Source organism: Pristiophorus japonicus, chromosome 18 (genome assembly GCF_044704955.1).
Source record: "Pristiophorus japonicus isolate sPriJap1 chromosome 18, sPriJap1.hap1, whole genome shotgun sequence".
NCBI classification, from domain to species: domain Eukaryota; kingdom Metazoa; phylum Chordata; class Chondrichthyes; family Pristiophoridae; genus Pristiophorus; species Pristiophorus japonicus.
Window position 1 is genome coordinate 52,229,711 of NC_091994.1, and position 18,820 is coordinate 52,248,530.

At 44.3% G+C, this 18,820-nt stretch overlaps 1 protein-coding gene across 3 annotated transcripts in view; it reads left to right on the plus strand.

Annotated features, from left to right (window-relative positions):
- The window catches only part of LOC139228726 (scaffold attachment factor B1-like), a 122,772-nt gene that overhangs the window by 29,442 nt on the left and 74,510 nt on the right, over positions 1 to 18,820 (plus strand). For all 3 annotated transcript variants that reach the window (XM_070860015.1, XM_070860016.1, XM_070860017.1), the window contains exons 6-9: positions 5,162 to 5,189; positions 7,989 to 8,457; positions 8,958 to 9,007; positions 15,688 to 15,803. In XM_070860015.1, the coding sequence (XP_070716116.1) occupies positions 5,162 to 5,189; positions 7,989 to 8,457; positions 8,958 to 9,007; positions 15,688 to 15,803 (663 nt within the window). The remainder of the gene's footprint in view (positions 1 to 5,161; positions 5,190 to 7,988; positions 8,458 to 8,957; positions 9,008 to 15,687; positions 15,804 to 18,820) is intronic.

The window sequence follows — 18,820 nt, forward strand, 5'->3', positions numbered from 1 at the left end:
AAGATCATGGCTGATCAGATCACGGACTCGGCTCCACTTCCCTGTCCGCTCCCCATAACCCCTTATTATTTAAGAAACTGTCTATTTCTGTCTTAAATTTATTCAATTACCCAGCTTCCACAGCTCTCTGAGGCAGCGAATTCCACAGATTTACAACCCTCAGAGAAGAAATTTCTCCTCATCTCTGTTTTAAATGGGCGGCCTCTTATTCTAGGATCATGCCCTCTAGTTCTAGTCTCCCCCATCCACCTTGTCAAGCCCCCTCATAATCTTATACGTTTCGATAAGATCACCTGCTAGAGGCCTGACCTACTCAATCTTTCCTCATAAGTTAACCCCCTCATCTCAGGAATCAACCTAGTGAACCTTCTCTGAACTGCCTCCAAAGCAAGTATATCCTTTCGTAAATATGGAAACCAAAACTGCACGCAGTATTCCAGGTGTGACCTCATCAATACTCTGTATAGCTATAGCAAGACTTCTTTGCTTTTATACTCCATCCCCTTTACATAACACACAGTGGAAACTACACATTATTTGAGGGTTGATTGTGTAAAAGATGTTTCAGGTTGAATGTATTAACTTTTCTTGCATCTTTACCTTGCCTTTTTGTTCATTATAGCATAACTGTCTGATGGAATGACAATATTATCTGAAACGGAACGCAGGAACAGGAGTAGGCTATTCAGCCACTCGAGCCTGCTCTGCCATTCAGTTAGATCGTGGCAGTTCATGTACTTCAATTCCACTTACCTGCTTTTGCTCCATATCCTTTCATACCCTAGTGTCAGCTGTGGCTCAGTGGGTAGCATACTTGCCTCTGGGTCAGAAGGTTGTGGGTTCAAGTCCCATTCCAGAAACTTGAGCACAAAATCCAGGCTGACACTGAGGGAGTGCTGCACTGTTGGAGATGTCCCCTTTTGGATGAGATGTTACACTGAGGTCCCGTCTGCACACTCAGGTGGACTTAAAAAATTCTATTCAGAAGATGAGAAGGGAAGTTATCCCCGGTGTCGTGGGACCAATATTTATCCCTCAAACAACGTAAGAAAAACAGATTATCACATTGTTGTTTGTGGGAGATTGCTGTGCGCAAGTTGGTTGCTGCGTTTCCCACATTACAACAGTGACTATACTCGAAAAGTACTTAATTAGCTGTAAAGCGCTTTGAGATGTCCGGTGGTCGTGATATAAATCCAAGTCTTTACCTAACAAAAATCTATCAATCTCCGCTTTGAAAACTCGAATTGTCCCCCAGCATCCTCAGCCTTTCGGGGCAAAGAGTTCCAGATTTCCACGATCTTCTGTGGAAAAAGTGCTTTCTGATTTCCCTCCTAAACGGCCGAGCTCTCATTTTAAGATTATGTCCCTTTGTTCTAGATTTCTTCCATCATCTCTTTCTCTACCCTGTCGAATCCATTTTCATAGGATCATAGAAATTTACAGCACAGAAGAGGCCATTTCGGCCCATCATGTCCGTGCCAGCCGACCAAGAGCTATCCAGCCTAAATTTGAAACACATCGATCAGATGACCACTCCATCCTCCATACCCGAGGGAAGTTTCAGCAGCCTGTCCTCTGAATTTAACCCTCGAAGCGGCTGTATGATTCTGGTGAATCTGCGCTGCGTCCCCTCCAATGCATCCTTCCTGACCGGTACCCTGAACTGAATGCAGTTACTCCAAACGGGGTCTGACCAAGGCTCTATGCAACTGAAGCATCACTACCATCCATTTGTAATCCAGCCCCCTTGACATAAAGGCAAATTATTATTGAAATAGACCCAACTCGGGAATAAGCAGAATACTTGCCCTATGATTCATGCCGGACTTTTAATGGTCCACATGTTACTGAGGAACTGGGAGGCACAGTGGGTTCACACATTGTCTGCTCACCTCTGGGACATTGAAGAAACATAGAAATCTACAACACAGAAGGAGGTCATTTTGGCAAAGCGCATCTGGCCCTACCAGTTCCCCCCCCCCACACAATTGCGACACCCCTTACCCCGCAACATTCTACACTCCACCTCAACCGGAGCCATGCGATCTCGTGGGAGAGGCAAAAAACCAGATAAAAACCCAAGCCAATTGGGGAAAGAAATCTGGGAACATTCCTCGCCGACCCATCCAGGGGATCGAAACTAGTCCAGGAGGTCACCCTGGCCGTATTCGATTCCATGCAGTACTTACCATCATATCTCCGGCAGTCAACAAGAAGTTATCCAGTCTAATCCCATTTACCAGCTCTAGGTCCGTAACCTTGCAGGTTACGGCACTTCAAGTGCCCATCCAAGCACCTTTTAAATGTGGTGAGGGTTTCTGCCTCTACCATACTTCCAGGCAGTGAGTTCCAGATCCCTACAACCTCTGCGTGAAGAAGTTTCCCCTCAAATCTCCTCTGAACCTTCCACCAACCACCTTAAAACTATGCCCCCTCTTAATTGACCCCTCCACCAAGGGAAAATAGGCCCTTGCTATCCACTATATTCAGGCTCCTCAAAATTTTATACACATCAATGAGGTTTCCTCAGCCTCCTCTGTTCCAAGGAGAGCAAACCCAGCCTATCCAATCTGACCTCATAGCCAAAACTCTACATTCCAGGCAGCTTTCTAATTAATCTCCTCTGCACCCTCTCTAGTGCAATAATGTCCATCATATAATACGGTGACCAGAACTGCATGCAGTATTCCAGCTGTGGCCTAACCAGAGTATTATACAATCTAAGCATAACCTCCCTGCTCTTGTATTCGATGCATCAGCCAATAAAGGCAAGCATTCCGTATGCCTTCTTATCCACCTGACCTACTTTCAGGGATCAGTGGACATGCACGCCAAGTTCCCTTTGTTCATCTACACTTCTAAGTGGCCTACTATTTAATGTGTATAGCCTTTCCTTATTAGCCCTCCCCAAGTGCATTACCTCTCACTTCTCCGAATTAAATTCCATTTGCCTTTGTTCTGCCCACCTGACCAGTAGATTGATATCCTCCTGCAGTCCATGACTTTCCTCTTCATTATCAACCACACAGCCAATTTTAGTGTAATCTGCAAACTTCTTAATCATACTCCCTATATTCAAATCTAGATCATTGATGTATACCACAAAAGGCAAAGGACCCAGTACTGAGCCCTGAGGGACCCCACTGGAAACATCCAGTCACAAAAACATCCATCAACCATTACCCTTTGCTTCCTACCTCTAAGCCAATTTTTGGATCCAACTTGCCACTTTGCCCTGTATCTCATGGGCTTTAACCTTCGTGACCAGTCTACCATGTGGGACCTTATCAAAAGCTTTGCTAAAGTCCATATACACGACATTGTACGCACGACCCTCATCGACCCTCCTGGTTACCTCCTTGAAAAATTCAATCAGATTAGTCAAACACGATCTTCCCTTAACAAATCCGTGCTGACTGTCCCTAATTACTCATTGCCTTTCTAAATGTAGGTTCATTTTGTCTTTCAGTATTTTTTCCAATAGTTTTCATGCCACTGAGGTTAGGCTGACAGGCCTGTAATTACTTGGCCTATCCCTTTCTCCCTTCTTAAACAAGGGTACTACATTAGCAGTCCTCCGGCACCATACCGAAATCCAAAGAGGACTGGAAAACCTGTGCTTTGAATCTAGAGAAGGCTGCATGCGTGAAAGTATGACTGCTGATTGTAACAGGCCTAGATGAAATTAGTTGAGAAAGCCTGAACTCTTGTGCAAGTTCAGATATAGGTATATTTTTTTTACTGTATTTGCGATTGCATGTAACAATTTCATAAGAACATAAGAATTAGGAACAGGAGTAGGCCATCTAGCCCCTCGAGCATGCTCCGCCATTCAAAAAGATCATGGCTGATCTGGTCATGGACTCAGCTCCACTTACCCGTCCGCTCCCCATAACCCTTAATTCCCTTATTGGTTAAAAATCTGTGATTTGAATACATTCAATGAGCTAGCCTCAACTGCTTCCTTGGGTAGAGAATTCCACAGATTCACAACCCTCTGGGAGAAGTTGTTCCTTCTCAACTTGGTTTTAAATTGTCACCCCCGTATTTTGAGGCTGTGCCCCCTAGTTCTAGTCTCCCAGACCAGTGGAAACAACCTCTCTGCCTCTATCTTGTCTATCCCTTTCATTATTTTGAATGTTTCTATAAGATTACCTCTCATCTTTCTGAACTCCAATGAGTAAAGACCCAGTCTACTCAATCTATCATCATGAGGTAACCCCCTCATCTCCGGAATCAGCCTAGTGAATCGTCTCTGTACCCCCTCCAAAGCTAGTATATCCTTCCTTAAGTAAGGTGACCAAAACTGCACGCAATACTCCAGGTGCGGCCTCACCAAAAATCCTGTACAGTTGCAGCAGGACCTCCCTGCTTTTGTACTCCATCCCTCTCGCAATGAAGGCCAACATTCCATTCGCCTTCCTGATTACCTGCTGCACCTGCAAACTAACTTTTTGGGATTCATGCACAAGGACCCCCAGGTTCCTCTGCACTGCAGCATGTTGTAATTTCTCCCCATTCAAATAATCCCTTTTACTATTTTTTTTTCCAAGATGGATGACCTCACATTTTCCGACATTGTATTCTATCTGCCAAACCTTAGTTCAAAGAATATTCAAAAGCAAGGCCCTACAATGTCCTTCCAAAGTGACTGTTTGAATATAGGTGTGCATTTTATCCTCATTGGGCAGTCAATAACATGATGTTTTGTATACCTGAGATTGCATTACTCAGCAAAGCCCTTGCCCACATTATTTTCAATGAGGAAAGGATTTTTCGAGCTGAGGTTTGGCCATGGTATGTCAATCACTCGCAAGCTTGGAATTGTTCAGATCTTAATGCTGAGCGGGAGACCAGTTCCTTTGTGGCAAGTCTTTACATCCCATAAACTTACCATTTTATAAAAATTGAATGTAAATTGAAAAACTGAGGATAAGATCATATCGGCAAGCATGCTGTTTTTAAAGATTTGGAAATGTATCAGTCCACATTTGTTCATGGGTTAAATGATGAACCATGTCGCTCTTTCATCTTTCCTTGCATGGTTGCATCCACGATGGCTGGCTTTAAACTGGAAAAGGGCTGTTGGTGTCATAATATAAATGGGCATTACATAAAGTGCGACTATTTCTAATGGCTTTCTCCCTTTCCCTTTTAGGAAGCTAAAGCGATACTAGAAGAAACAGGTATTGTTGAAGATCATCTTGTAACTTTCTGACTAAACACTTCATCTGTCCCATTTCCCTTCCCCACCCACCCCCGCTTTCAAAAACGCAGCCACTGGTGAGGGTGGCAGCATTTTGTAGCAGTGGTCATTTGGACAGTAGAACAGCTGCAGGGAGACTGGAAAACTGAGGCGATGTGTCAATTTGGATCGTTCTGCATAACTGACCTGTTCTGATGCTTTCAGGCAGTTTACCACACCTTCTGTGCGGGGGAGGACAGGGAGAGGACCTTGGATTAACCTTGATAGCCTAGCTTTGCTCCCATCAGCTGATCAGAATGGTCAAAGAAGACCTTGTTTGTAAAAATGGCTGGGAGAGGGGAGGGAATCAAATGGGAGCCATTCAGTACATAGTACAGTGATAGTGCTGTTAATGTGGAGTTGATGTTCCATGCTTGAAAAGTTAGCCTATTGCTGTTTTACTCTGCTTTTCACATTCTAGATAAGCAGCTTGTTTTAATCACTGTCTAATATTTTTTTGTTGTCGGAATGCTGGAACTTTTAGACATTGAGTGCAGGTGGTGCTGTATGAAAATGTATTCAAAAATGCACCGAGATTAGTACAAGTCAGTTATATAGGGCTAAAAGAAAAACATTGCATTTATATAGCACTTTTCACAACCTCTGGATGTCCCAAAGCACTTCACTGCCAAGGACGTAGTTTTGAAGGGTGGTCACTGTTGTAATGTGGGAAATGCAGCAGCTAATTTGTGCACAGCAAGGTCCCACAAACAGCAATGAGAGAAATCACCAGATAATCCATCTTAATTATGTTGATTGAGGGATAAATGTTGACCAGGTCATCGGTAGAACTCCCCTGCTCCTCTTCAAATAGTGCCATGTGATATTTTATATCCATCTGAGGGCAGATGGAGCCTCGATTTAACGTCTTATCTGAAAGGTGGCATCTCTGACAGTGCAGCGCTCCCTCAGTACTGCACTGGAATGTCAGTCTGGAATGTGCTCAAATCTCTGGCGTGGGGCTTGAACCCACAACCTTCCGACTCCGAGGGGGAGTGCTGCCGTGGAGCCGAGGCTGTAACAAGTTGTTTATTTCCAGCTCCAGAGCTTCCAGTGTCTATGCTTTCCAACGGGGGTGATCAAAACTGGGAGCCAGGAGGAGCTAAATAGAGCAAGATATCTGATTATGACAGGGTGCCCTTATTTTCCAAATCAAATCCAGGGACACACAGGGTGGGAGCACAGCAAAGTAGCCAGGATGCGGTTTAAGAAAACCGGCATGGTGACTGATGCTTCTGTGAGTGGAATACATATAGAGCCATTTTCACTTTATCGGATCTCGAATCTTGCGCATGTTCTGGCAATAGTGCTGTACCATCTATACTCGTCCCCAAATACCCTAACTTTTAATTTCTCAATTTTAAATCTGTTCCAAACAGACTGAGATTTTCCATATAAGGTGTGAAGCATCATCTGTCTCAGAAATCTCTTCCCGGCGGGAGAATTTAGAGCTTGTCTTATTCAGTAAATACTAATCTGAGGTACAGTGAATTCACTCGCCCACCCGCTCTCCCTGCGCCCTTGGCTTGTCCCGCACATTTTAAATGTTCCGCCCTCCGGCGAGTCACTGTTGACTGAAATATGGGGTCAGGTGCATCTCCCCCAGAGTGCAGTGTGGCCCGAGGTATTGATGGTGCCTTTTCTCTGCTACGCTGCATTGTGGGAAGGCAGGGCTGTGATCGTCTCCTCCATTCAGCTGGCTCCTGGAATCCCTTCCTGAGCTCAGACCGGGCAGGAACGGGCCGAGAATCGGGGTTTATGTGCATTCGTGTTTATAAAAACAAAGACTACAGGGATGAATTTTCTGAACCAGGGATTCTTTCGGGAACATTGTTTTTCCGGGGGCATAGTACCAATCTGGGGACACTCGCTGGAAATCAGGGACATATGGTCAGAGTAGATTAAGAAATTTGGGGCCAGTGGAACTAAGATTGGTACCTTGACTCTGATGTAGAGCCAAAGAAGTTCATACCAAATGGTACATGAAATGGAAAGGGGGAGTGCGTTTGTAGACTGGATGCCTAAGCGTTCCAGAGCTATTTTAGCGCTTTACAAATTCTGCTTTCAAATACAGATCTGGTGATTTGTAGAATTATACCAGACTACATTGTTCAGAATTACAGAAACCTTGTAGAAAGGGTAACAGTATTTTCTTAAGAAATCTTACAAAGAATTAAACAAATTTATTGGTTGACCTATTTGGGTGGTGGGGAGATGGCGGGGGGGTGGGTGGGGGAGGTTATCCTGTATAAGAGGATAATGAAATGAAGCAGTTTGAAATCGTATAGAAACTGTTGAATTTCCTGTTTAAGTGTGTACTAACATGGACTTTACATTGAAAAAATGAAGAACTGAAAAGTTGGGACTGGTAAACTACAATGGTGTAGTGCGATACATGGCTTCCTGTCACTTGTACTTTAGAGAGACGTGTGTTTCATAATGAAAATGTCAGCCTGGGCATTCCGTTTGAGATTATAGGAGTTGAATAAATATTTTCAGTTCTCACCAGTTGACTTGCTCCTGTTGACATCTGGAGCAATTATCCTGTCGCTTTGTGACATTATGGCTGAATTCGTGAGAAAGTAATAATTACACTGACACTGACAGTACCTTTCATGCTCCCTCAGTTTTCCAATCTCCCAGTGGGTGTAGGGGATGGGGAACATACTAGCTCCACATGTATACTTGCTATATTTATTGTAATTAAATCTTGTGCTGTTCTATTCCATTCAACCCATAGAAAAGGAGAATGTAGCTGAGAATTCGGGGGAGGCTTGTAGTTCAGTTCCTACAGAGGAGGAGCCCCCTGAAGACACACAGCTATTGATGCAATATATGATTGACGTGGATGCCTACCAGAAAGAGGAGGAAACAAGCACTGCAACCGAGGTTCAAGTGGAGGGCACAATTACGTTGGACGAGGATAGTGAAATGCATCTGGATGGACCCAAGATGGAGACTGACTGTAAACAGCCCGCCAAGGAAAAGGTGGACACTGAGAAGATGGATACGACTGAAAGTACGAGCGGGATGGAAAGTTGCCAGCAGGAGCATGACGCGGAAGAGGCAGAGGCTGGGAGCACGGAGAAAGAACCGCAGCCAGGATCTGAGGAATGTAAAGACGATGCAAGGCAACTAGAAGATGAAGGTTCTGGCGAAGCAGCTAAGCAAGAACCTTCGATTGTAGAGGGAAGTGATCAGAAGAAGAGGTTTGTTGCTTATTAGTTCTAGACCAGATTTTCATTGATGCTAAGATGATTCCAAACTTGTCTCGTGAATTGGCCCATGCAATGGTTGTAATTTTAGTTGATTTTATTTTTATTTAAAAGCTCTGAATAATCTTTTCCCTGTACCATTAGAGGCTGCTGTTTTTGTTTATTCTTACCACTCCTCCAACCTGCCGAGATTGCTTACAAACAGGGACTTTGCTCTGTGTGTACTCTTCACTGATGGTATCAAAATATAATTGAGGCAATTCCTGTCCGGATCTGTTTGTAGCTGGGTCTAAAACGTCATTGATGTTCACCTGCAAACATGTTTGTAAGTGTTTCATTCACAGTGATGTACAGCTAACGGTAGCTGCGATACTTCGGTAGGTATTGGAGAATTGACCTTATAGACTGGATGGAAGTGTTGATGCTATGTGTCTTTCTTGTAACCATTTATGGAGTTTCTAAATACCTAACGAAATCCACCTTTGTGTCTTTAGCTCTGTTGAGGATGGCAAAGGTACTAAGAATAAAACAAATCTGGAGAAAGGTAAGTCATAATCTATGTAAGCTTGTCTTCGCAGAGTATTTAACACGCATGCATGTTCTGTAAATTAAAGCAACTGGAAAAACATCAGAATACAGAAGAGATACTAAAATGACAACTCAGTGTGCTTGTAGTCAGTTGCTAATACTGACCACCTCACAGTCTCAGTTTAACTACGGTGAGGATGTTACAGCAGAAGGCAGTACAAATGAGCAGAGTTTTATCACTGGAACCTGACCACAGTTTTTAAGTGAATATTTGTGATTTGGAGTGTCTCTGTTTGGACTTTATTGATGTAATTAACAATTTGTTACTTAAAATGACATTTCCACTGGGCTGGAATTTCTTCTACTTGGCCTGAGAAATCCTAGTCTGTTCCTTCTTTGTGTGCTCGTATACAAAGCCGACTCCTGCCTCTGGGCCTCAGTGCTTCAAACGTTTGGGATCCAGAGGATATTGTACATGTGGGGCTTGCATTTTTGTGCTCCAGAAAATGTAGGTATTCACTCTTTAAAAATAACGATCTGAGTGCATCTCGCTCTCCAAATAGTATTCTGTTCTGAGTACTGGTGGGGACGATGGTTCCTCTGGGGAGTGCAGCCAGAGCCAAGTCCACGGCACCACGGGTGGCTCAGCTGTACAGGGCGGAAGGAAGAGTAGTGGGAGAGCAATGGTGGTTGGGGATTCTATAGTTCGGAGAACAGACAGGCATTTCTGTGACTGCAGATGGGTCTTCGGGATGATATTTTGCCTCCCTGGTGCTAGGCTCAAGGATGTCACTGAGCGGCTGCAGAGCATTCTGACGGGGAGGGTGAATAGTCATAAGTTATGGTCCATATCAGTACCAAATGACATAGCAAGAAAGAGGGATGAGGTCCTGAAGGCAAATTTTAGGGAGCTAGGATTGAGATTAAAAAGCAGGACCTCAAAGGTAGTACTCTCCGGATTACCCCCGGTGCTATGCACAAGTGAGTATAGAAATATGAGGATTGAGCAGATGAAAGTGTGGCTGGAGAGATGGTGCACGAGGGAGGGCTTAAGATTCTTGAGGCATTGGGACCAGTTCTGAGGGGAGGTGGGACCTGTAACAAGCCTGACAGGTTGCACCTCAATAGGGCGGAATCAATATCCTCGTGAGCAGGTTTGCTAGTGCTGTTGGGGAGATTTTAAACTAATTTGGCAGGGGAATGGGCACTAGGATGCAATATTAGAAAGGGGAAATAAAGTGCTCAAGGGATTAGGAGAGGCAGAGAGCACTAAAGTAAGAAATAGTAAGGTATTAGATGGGGTCCAACCAAGAGAGAACACAGGATGGTCTAAGATGGGTTTGCAGTGTATATATGTCAACGCACAAAGCGTAGTAAACAAGGTAAGTAAGGCACAAATAGCCACATGGGAATATGATGTTGTGGCAATAAAGGAGACCTGACTCAAAGGGCAGGATTGGGTATTAAATATTTCTGGCTACAAGGTGTTCAGGAAAGATACGGAAGGAAAGATAGGAGGTGGTGTGGCAGTATTGGTGAAGGAGAATGTTACAGTGCTAGAGAGGGAGGATGTCCTGGATGGGTCAAGTACAGAATCTATATGGCTATGGTTAAGAAACAATTACACTACTAGGTGTATTCTATCGTGGGAAAGATATGGAGGAACAAACTTGCAGAGAAATTACAGAGGTGCAAGAACTCTAGGGTAGTGATAATGGAGAGCTTCAACTTAATATAAACTGGAATCATAATGGTGTAAAGGGCAGAGAAGGGAAAGAATTTCTGAAATGTGTTCAGGAGAACTTTCTTGATCAGTATTTTTCCGACCCGACGAGGGAGGGGGCATTGCTGGATCTGGTTCTGGGGGATGAGGTGGGTCAAGTGGAACAAGTGTCAGTAGGGGAAAATTTAGGGAACAGTGATCATAGTATCATATGGTTTAGATTAACTATGGAAAAGGACAGGGAGCAATCTAGAGTAAAAATGTTTAACTGGGGAAAGGCCAATTTTAGTGGATTGAGAGTGAATTGAGAGCAGATCTGGCCCGGGTAAACTTGAATCAAAGATTGGCAGGCAAAACTAGTGGAAAAATGGGCTGCCTTCAAAGAGGAAATAGTTGGGGTACGGTCGGGGTACGTTCCCATGTGGGGTAAAAGCAGGGCAACTAACGTCAGGGCTCCCTGGATGCCGAAAGATATAGAGAATATGATGAAGCAGAAAAAGAGGGCGTATGACAGATGTCAGGTTGCAAATACATCCGAGAATCAGGCTGAATATAGAAAGGTCAGAGGGGAAGTGACAAAGAAAATAAGTGGGGCAAAGAGAGGGTATGAGAATAAAATGGCCACTAACATAAAAGGGAATCCAAAAGTCTTCTCTAGGCACATAAATAGTAAATGGGTAGTAAAAGGAGGGTGGGGCCGATTAGGGACCAAAAAGGAGACCTATGCATGGAGGCCCAGGGCATGGCTGAGGTACTAAGTGAGTACTTTGCATCTGTCTTCACTAAGGAAGAGGATGTTGCCATAGACATGGTGAAGGAGGAGGTAGTGGAGACACTGGATAGGATAAAAATTGATAGCGGTATTAGAAAGGATGGCTGTACTTAAAGTAGCTAAATCATCAGAGCGGATGGGATGCATCCTAGGACGCAAATCGCTGAGGTACTGGCCATAATCTTCCAATCCTCCTTGGATATGGGGGTGGTGCCAGAGACTGGAGAATGGCAAATGTTACACCTTTGTTCAAAAAAGGGTGTTAAGATAAACCCAGCAACTACAGGCCAGTCATTTTAACCTCGGTAGTGGGGAACCTTTTAAAAACAGTAATCAGGGACAAAATTAACAGTGACTTGGATAGGGATGGATTATTTAAGGAAAGCCAGCACGGATTTATTAAAGGCAAATTGTGCTTAACCAACTTGGATCGAATTTTTTGACAATATAACAGGGTTGATGAGGGTAATGTGGTTGACGTTGTGTACCTGGATTTCCAAAAGGCGTTCGACAAAGTGCCACATAATAGGCTTGTCAGAAAAATTGAAGCCCATGGAATAGAAGGGACAGTGGCAGCATGGATAGAAAATTGGCTAAGTGACAGGAAACAGTGAAAGGTTGTTTTTTGGACTGGAGGAAGGTAGCCAGTGTGTTCCCCAGGGGTCGGTTCTAGGACTACTGCTTTTCTTAATATATATTAATGACTTGGACATGGGTGTACTGGGCACAATTTCAAAACTTGCAGATGACACAAAATTTGGAACTTTAGTGAACAGTGAGGAGGAGAGGGATAGACTTCAAGAGGATATAGACAGGCTGGTGGAATGGGCGGACACGTGCATACGAAATTTAATGCAAAGTAGTGTGAAGTGATACATTTTGGTAGAAAGAATGAGGAGAGGACATATAAAGTAAATGGTACAGTGCATGAACAGAGAGACCTGGGGGTATGTGTGCATACATCATTGAGGGTGGCAGGGCAGGTTGAACAAGGGATCCTGGGCTTCATAAATAGAGGTATAGAGTACAACAGTGTGGAAATTAGACGAACCTGTATAAAACACTGGTTCGGCCTCAACCTGAGCATTGTGTCCAATTCTGGGCACCACACTTTAAGAAGGATGTGAAGGCCTTAGAGAAGGTGCGGAAAAGATTTACGAGAATGATTCCAGGGATAAGGGACTTCAGTTACGTTGATAGACTGGAGAAGCTGGGGTTGTTCTCCTTGGAGCAGAGAAAATTGAGGGGAGATATGATAATGGTTCATAATCACGAGGAGTCTGGACAGAGTAGATCGAGAGAAACTGTTCCCATTGGCCAAAGGGTTGAAAACCAGAGGACAGATTTAAGGTGATTGCCTTTGGAACTTTTGCCAATGTAAGAAGAAACTTTTTTACACACAGCAAGTGGTAAATATTTGGAATGCACTACCAGAAAGGATGGTGGAGGCAGACTCAATTTTATCTTTTCAAAAGAGGTGGATAAGTATCTGAAGGAAAAAAATTGCAGGGCTACGAGGAAAGGGCGGAGGAATGCGACTAGCTGAGAGTCGGCACGGGCTGAATGGCCGCCTGTGCTGTAACCATTCTATGATTCTATCTGGATTGTAAACTGTGGGTTTCTTTGACTTTGGTATTGTTCTTGGAGATGGCAAGAGGGACTACGGCCTGATGGTTTTGAGAATCTTGGGATTTAAACTCAAGGCTCCTATCAGACCGGTTCTGGATTTTAGATGCACTTTAGGTGGATAAAATGTTGGAAGGTGGATCGGGTATCCCAAAGTGCACATCCTGTTCACTGACCTGGATTTGCATTGACACATTTGTGAAGTAGTCAGCATTGGCCTGTAATGTTCTTCTGCTTGAACAAGATGGCAGCACGTTGGTGAGAAGGCAGCAGATGAAAGGATGTAGAATCAACAAATATCACAGTGCAGAAACAGGCCTTTCAGTGGATCAAATCTGAGCCAGTGTTTTTCTCTGTGACTCGCCTACTTTATTTCCACTCTCCTCACTCACCGTACCCTTTAAATAGTCTTCTTTTCAATCAACTAATTCCCTTTCAAAGGAAATTATGGACAGTTCCCATCTGGTTCTGTACAGTTTCCGTATGTTTTAGTGTCAGCTCCTATACATGACCAGTGCACACCGGATGCAAGGGGACATCTCACTCCATTCCTGGTCTGGTACTGGTTCTACAAAACATCTCTCTCTCATCTGGTACTGGTTCTACATAACATTTCATTCTCATCTGGTACTGGTTCTACATAACATCTCCCTCTTGACTGGTACTGGTTCTACATAACATCTCCCTCTCATCTGGTGCTGGTTCTACATAACATCTCATTCTCATCTGGTACTGGTTCTACATAACATCTTCCTCCGTGTGGTACTGGTTCTACATAACATCTCACTCTCGATTGGTACTACATAACATCTCCCTCTCATCTGGTACTGGTTCTACATAACATCTCACTCTCATCTGGTACTGGATCTACATAACATCTCCCTCTCGACTGGTACTGGTTCTACATAACATCTCCCTCTCGACTGGTACTGGTTCTACATAACATCTCACTCTCGACTGGTACTGGTTCTACTTCTTAGGCAATCCTTCGGAGTCGAGGATGACTTGTTTCCACACTAAAATGAGTTCCAAGGTGATCTACAGTCTCTGTCACAGGTGGGACAGATGATGGTTGGAGGGCGGGTGGATGGGGTGCTTGATTTGTCGTATGGTCCTTCCGCGCTTTGTGCTTGGCTTCCATGTGCTCCCTGCGAAGAGACTTGAAATGTGTTCGGTACCTTCTCGGATGCTCATCCTCCTCTTTGAGCGGTCTTGGGCCAAGGATTCCCAAGAGTCGGTGGGATGTTGCATTTTTCAAGAAGGCTTTGAGGGTGTCCTTGAAGCGTTTTCTCTACCCTCCTGCGGCTCACCTGTTGTAATGTAGCTCGGAGTAGAGTGCTTGTTTCGGGAGTCTAGCATCGGGCATGTGGACAATGTGACCCATCCATCGGAACTGGTCGAGTGTGGTCAGTGCCTCGATGCTGTGGATGTTGGCCTGAGACAATACTGATGTTGGTGCGTCTATCCTGCCAATGAATTTGCAGGATTTTGCGGAGGCAGCGTTGGTGGTACTTCGTCAATGCTTTGAGGTGCCTGCTGTACATAGTCCATAGGAGGGCGGGTATCACTACTGCTCTGTTGACCATGAGCTTGGCGCCAGGTTTGAGATCCTGGTCTTTGAACACTTTTTCCTCAGGTGACCGAAGCCTGCACTCGCACACTGAAGGCTGGGTGGGACTTAGTCATCGATGTCTGCCCTTGCTGAAAATAGGCTCACAAGGTATGGAAAGTGGTCCACATTGTTCTCATAGAAACATATAACATTCTGATGGGATTGGACAGGTTAGATGCAGGAAGAATATTCCCGATGTTGGGGAAGTCCAGAACCAGGGGTCACAGTCTAAGGATAAGTGGTAAGCCATTTAGGACCGAGATGTGGAGAAACTTCTTCACTCAGAATTGTGAACCTGTGGAATTCTCCACCATAGAAAGTTGTTGAGGCCAGTTCGTTAGATATATTCAAATGGGAGTTAGATGTGGCCCTTACGTCTAAAGAGATCAAGGGGTATGGAGAGAAAGCAGGAATGGGGTACTAAAGTTGCATGATCAACCATGATATTGAATGGTGGTGCAGTCTCGAAGGGCTGAATGGCCTACTCCTGCACCTATTTTATATGTTTCTATGTCTCCTTGTGGATCTTGATAACCGGGCTACATAACATCTCGCTCTCACCTAGTACTGGTTCTACATAACATCGCACTCCGTCTGGCACTGGTTCTACATAACATCTCACTCCTGGGAGCGGGCAATGTTCAGTGAGGGCACCTGGGAGGGGGCAATCTTCAGTGAGGGCAATCCCCATGGTTGCAGTGTATATGTGTAGGTGCTCAGAATTGCAGCAGATTTTGTATCCGCATTGTTAATCTGAGATGTGTGCGGTACAGGGGTTGTTGCAATTGGAGGGCACTGGCTCCCCTTGCCTCAGTATTGATGTGCCACAGTAGCCATACAAACATGTATATACAAATGAAGTGAAGTACCATTGAAGTGTAGTTTCTCTCCATGTATCCCTATTGCATGATCCACAGTCTTTCATTTGCTGTGTAATTATTAATGAGAAAATTTGTGATTTAGGGAGTCCTGACCCCTGCAGCGCTTTGGACACTGCAGGCAAGAACCTTTGGGTGAGTGGCCTGTCCTCTGCCACCAAAGCAACTGACTTGAAGAACCTCTTCAGTAAATATGGCAAGGTAAGAATTGTGAGTGAATTTTACTGAATCACTGTTGGGGAAGAGTTTGTAATTGTATAGTGTCTTACCACATTCTCAGGATGCTCCAAAATGGTTCACAGCCAATGAATGGATAAACTGTTTGAAGTGCAATCCTTGTTATGTTGGCACATATAGCAACCAATTAGCAAGATCTGACAAACAATAGTTAAGTTTGGTGTTATTAACGAAAGGAGGAATGTTGGCCAAGACACTGGAACTTCTCGCTCTTCAAATAGTGCTGTGGGCCCTCCTATGCCCACCGGGACAGGTAGACAAGGCATGCTTCCAGCAGTGTAGTACTCCCTCAGCACTGTACCCAAATAGTGCTGTGGGTCTCTCCTATACCCACCGGGACAGGTAGATAAGGCATGCTTCCAGTAGTGTAATACTCCCTCAGCACTGTACCCAAATAGTGCTGTGGGCTCTCCTATGCTCACCGGGACAGGTAGACAAGGCATGCTTCCAGCAGTGTAGTACTCCCTCAGCACTACACCCAAGTGTCAGCCTAGAATATGTGCTCGACCTGGAGTGGGGCTTGAACCCACAACCTTCTGAAGCAAGAGTGCTACCAACTGTGTCACACTGATCCTGAATGATGTCAAACTATTAACAATCCACCTGAGGTGAAGTATCCAAATGAGATGTGAAAGGGAGAGAGATGGTGTGTCACAGTAGCTATGCATAATTTGTTTGCAGTGATGGTTTATGCTTGAAATCTTGGTATTTTATAATGTGACTGAATTGAATCTGTATGGCTGTAGATTTATTGTTGGATCTACCTTGTTGTCTCCCGTAGTCTCTGTTTAAAGCATTACTCCAAACCATTTTGAGGCTTGGATCCTCTGTAGGGCTGGTTACTGATGTCAGCAACACTTTACATTGAAGGGAGTAAAGCAGCTTCGTGGCTGCTGCATGTCCACTGTCACAAGTGAGACTGGAGAGGTGTAGGTATAGCTTGGGAAGAACAAGAAGTAAAGTTCATAAAGCACTGATCATAGTAACAGTGATAAACCAGAGAGACATGGTTGTGATGCAGAGACAGTGACTGCAGTTGATAGAAGGTGGTACCTTTATTATGTCTACTATCTGGGAGTGAGAGAGAAATGCTAGAAGACGGTATTCAGATTTGGAATGAGATTTCAAGTCTTGGATAGACTTGGGCTTTCGTTGAGAAGTGTTGAGCATAAAAGAGGAATGCGAGTATCTTCGAGGCAAATTTAGGAGTTCCATTTGAAATCAGTGATAGACCAAGAATGGGTATCGTTTTTTCATTGCCCCATTGAAAGAATGGTGGAGATCCAGCTTTATTAATTCTATGGTTGGGGACTGCAAGAGGAATGAGGATGTATGCAGAGACAGCAGGTGTTCGGAAGAAAGCTGAGGAATGTAAGCTCAAATTATCGGCAAAATACTAATATATGAGCACTTGGAGTTGTTTCTTAGAGATGCGATAAAGTGCTTATATAAATGTAAGTAATTCTAAACTTGTTGATTGGAAGAGAATGTTGCTGATTGAGGAGTAGACGGTTAGAAGAGATATGCTCGCACAGGAATGAACTGCCACAGAGATCTCAACATGGAAGCTGGCCATTTAGAACATAAACATAAAAAATAGAAGTTGGAGTCGGCCATTTGGCTCCTTGAGCCTGCTCCTCCATTTAATAAGATCATGGCTGATCTGATCATGAATTCAGCGCCACTTCTCTGCCCGCTCCCCATAACCCTTTATTCCCTTTTCGCTCAAAGATCTGTCTATCTCCATCTTAAATATATGCAATGACCCAGCCTCCACAGCTCTCTGGGGCAAAGAATTCCACAGATTTACAACCCTCTGAGAGAAGACATTTCTTCTCATCTCAGTTTTAAATGGGCCCTCTCATTATCTTGTGTTTCGATAAGATCAACTCATTCTTCTGAACTCCAGTGTGTATAGGCTCAACCTATCTTCATAAGTCAACCCCTTTATCTCCGAAATCAACCTAGTGAACCTTTTCTGAACTGCCTCCAATGCAAGTATATCCTTCCTTAAATACGGAGACCAAAACTGTATGCAGTACTCCAGGTGTGGCCTCACCAATACCCTTTACAGCTGTAGTAGGACTTCTCTGTTTTTATACTCTATCCCCCTTGCAATCCAGGCCAACATTCCATTTGCCTTCCTGATTACTTGCTGTACCTGCATACTAACTTTTTTGTGTTTCATGCACAAGGACCCCCAGGTTCCTCTACTGCAGCACTGACATTTTTCTCCATTTAAATTATAATTTGCTTTTCTATTTTTTCTGTCAAAGTACATAACCTCACATTTTCCCACATTATACTCTGCATTTGCCAAATTTTTGCCCACTCACTTAGCCCGTCTATATCCCTTTGCAGATTTTTTGTGTCCTCACAATTTGCTTTCCCACCCATCTTTGTATCATCAGTAAACTTGACTACATTACACTCAGTCTGTTCATCCAAGTCATTAATATAGATTATAAATAGTTGAGGACCCAGCACTAGTGCGGCACCCCACTAGTTACTGTTTGCCAATCGGAAAATGAGCCATTTATCTCGACTCTGTTTTCTGTTGGCCAATCTATCCATGCTCAATCACCGACTTGGACCCTGATGACGTCACTCTTCGCTGCTGTCGTCCTCCTGCACCAGCTTGCGCTGCTCCCTGGCAGATACAGCAGGAGTGGCGAGAGACTGTGGAGGGCTGTGATCTGGGCCCAGGAGAGGCATGAGTTCGGGGCCAGGGGTCCGTGCAGCAAAGCTGGTCTCCAGTCGTCTTGGATAACCATTGTCACTGGACAAAGACCTAGCTCTGTCAAGCCCGTGTGGTGGCTGGTGTGCATCGGCCACCATACGTTAAAAAAAATCCATGCACAGGCATCTTCCACCCTTCAAGATGTAGTTCAGGACCTGGAATATTAGGTCCTTCATTGAAACACCTGTGAACTCATCCTTTTTTTGGCGTGGAAGCAAGTCATCCTCGTTTCGAGGGACTG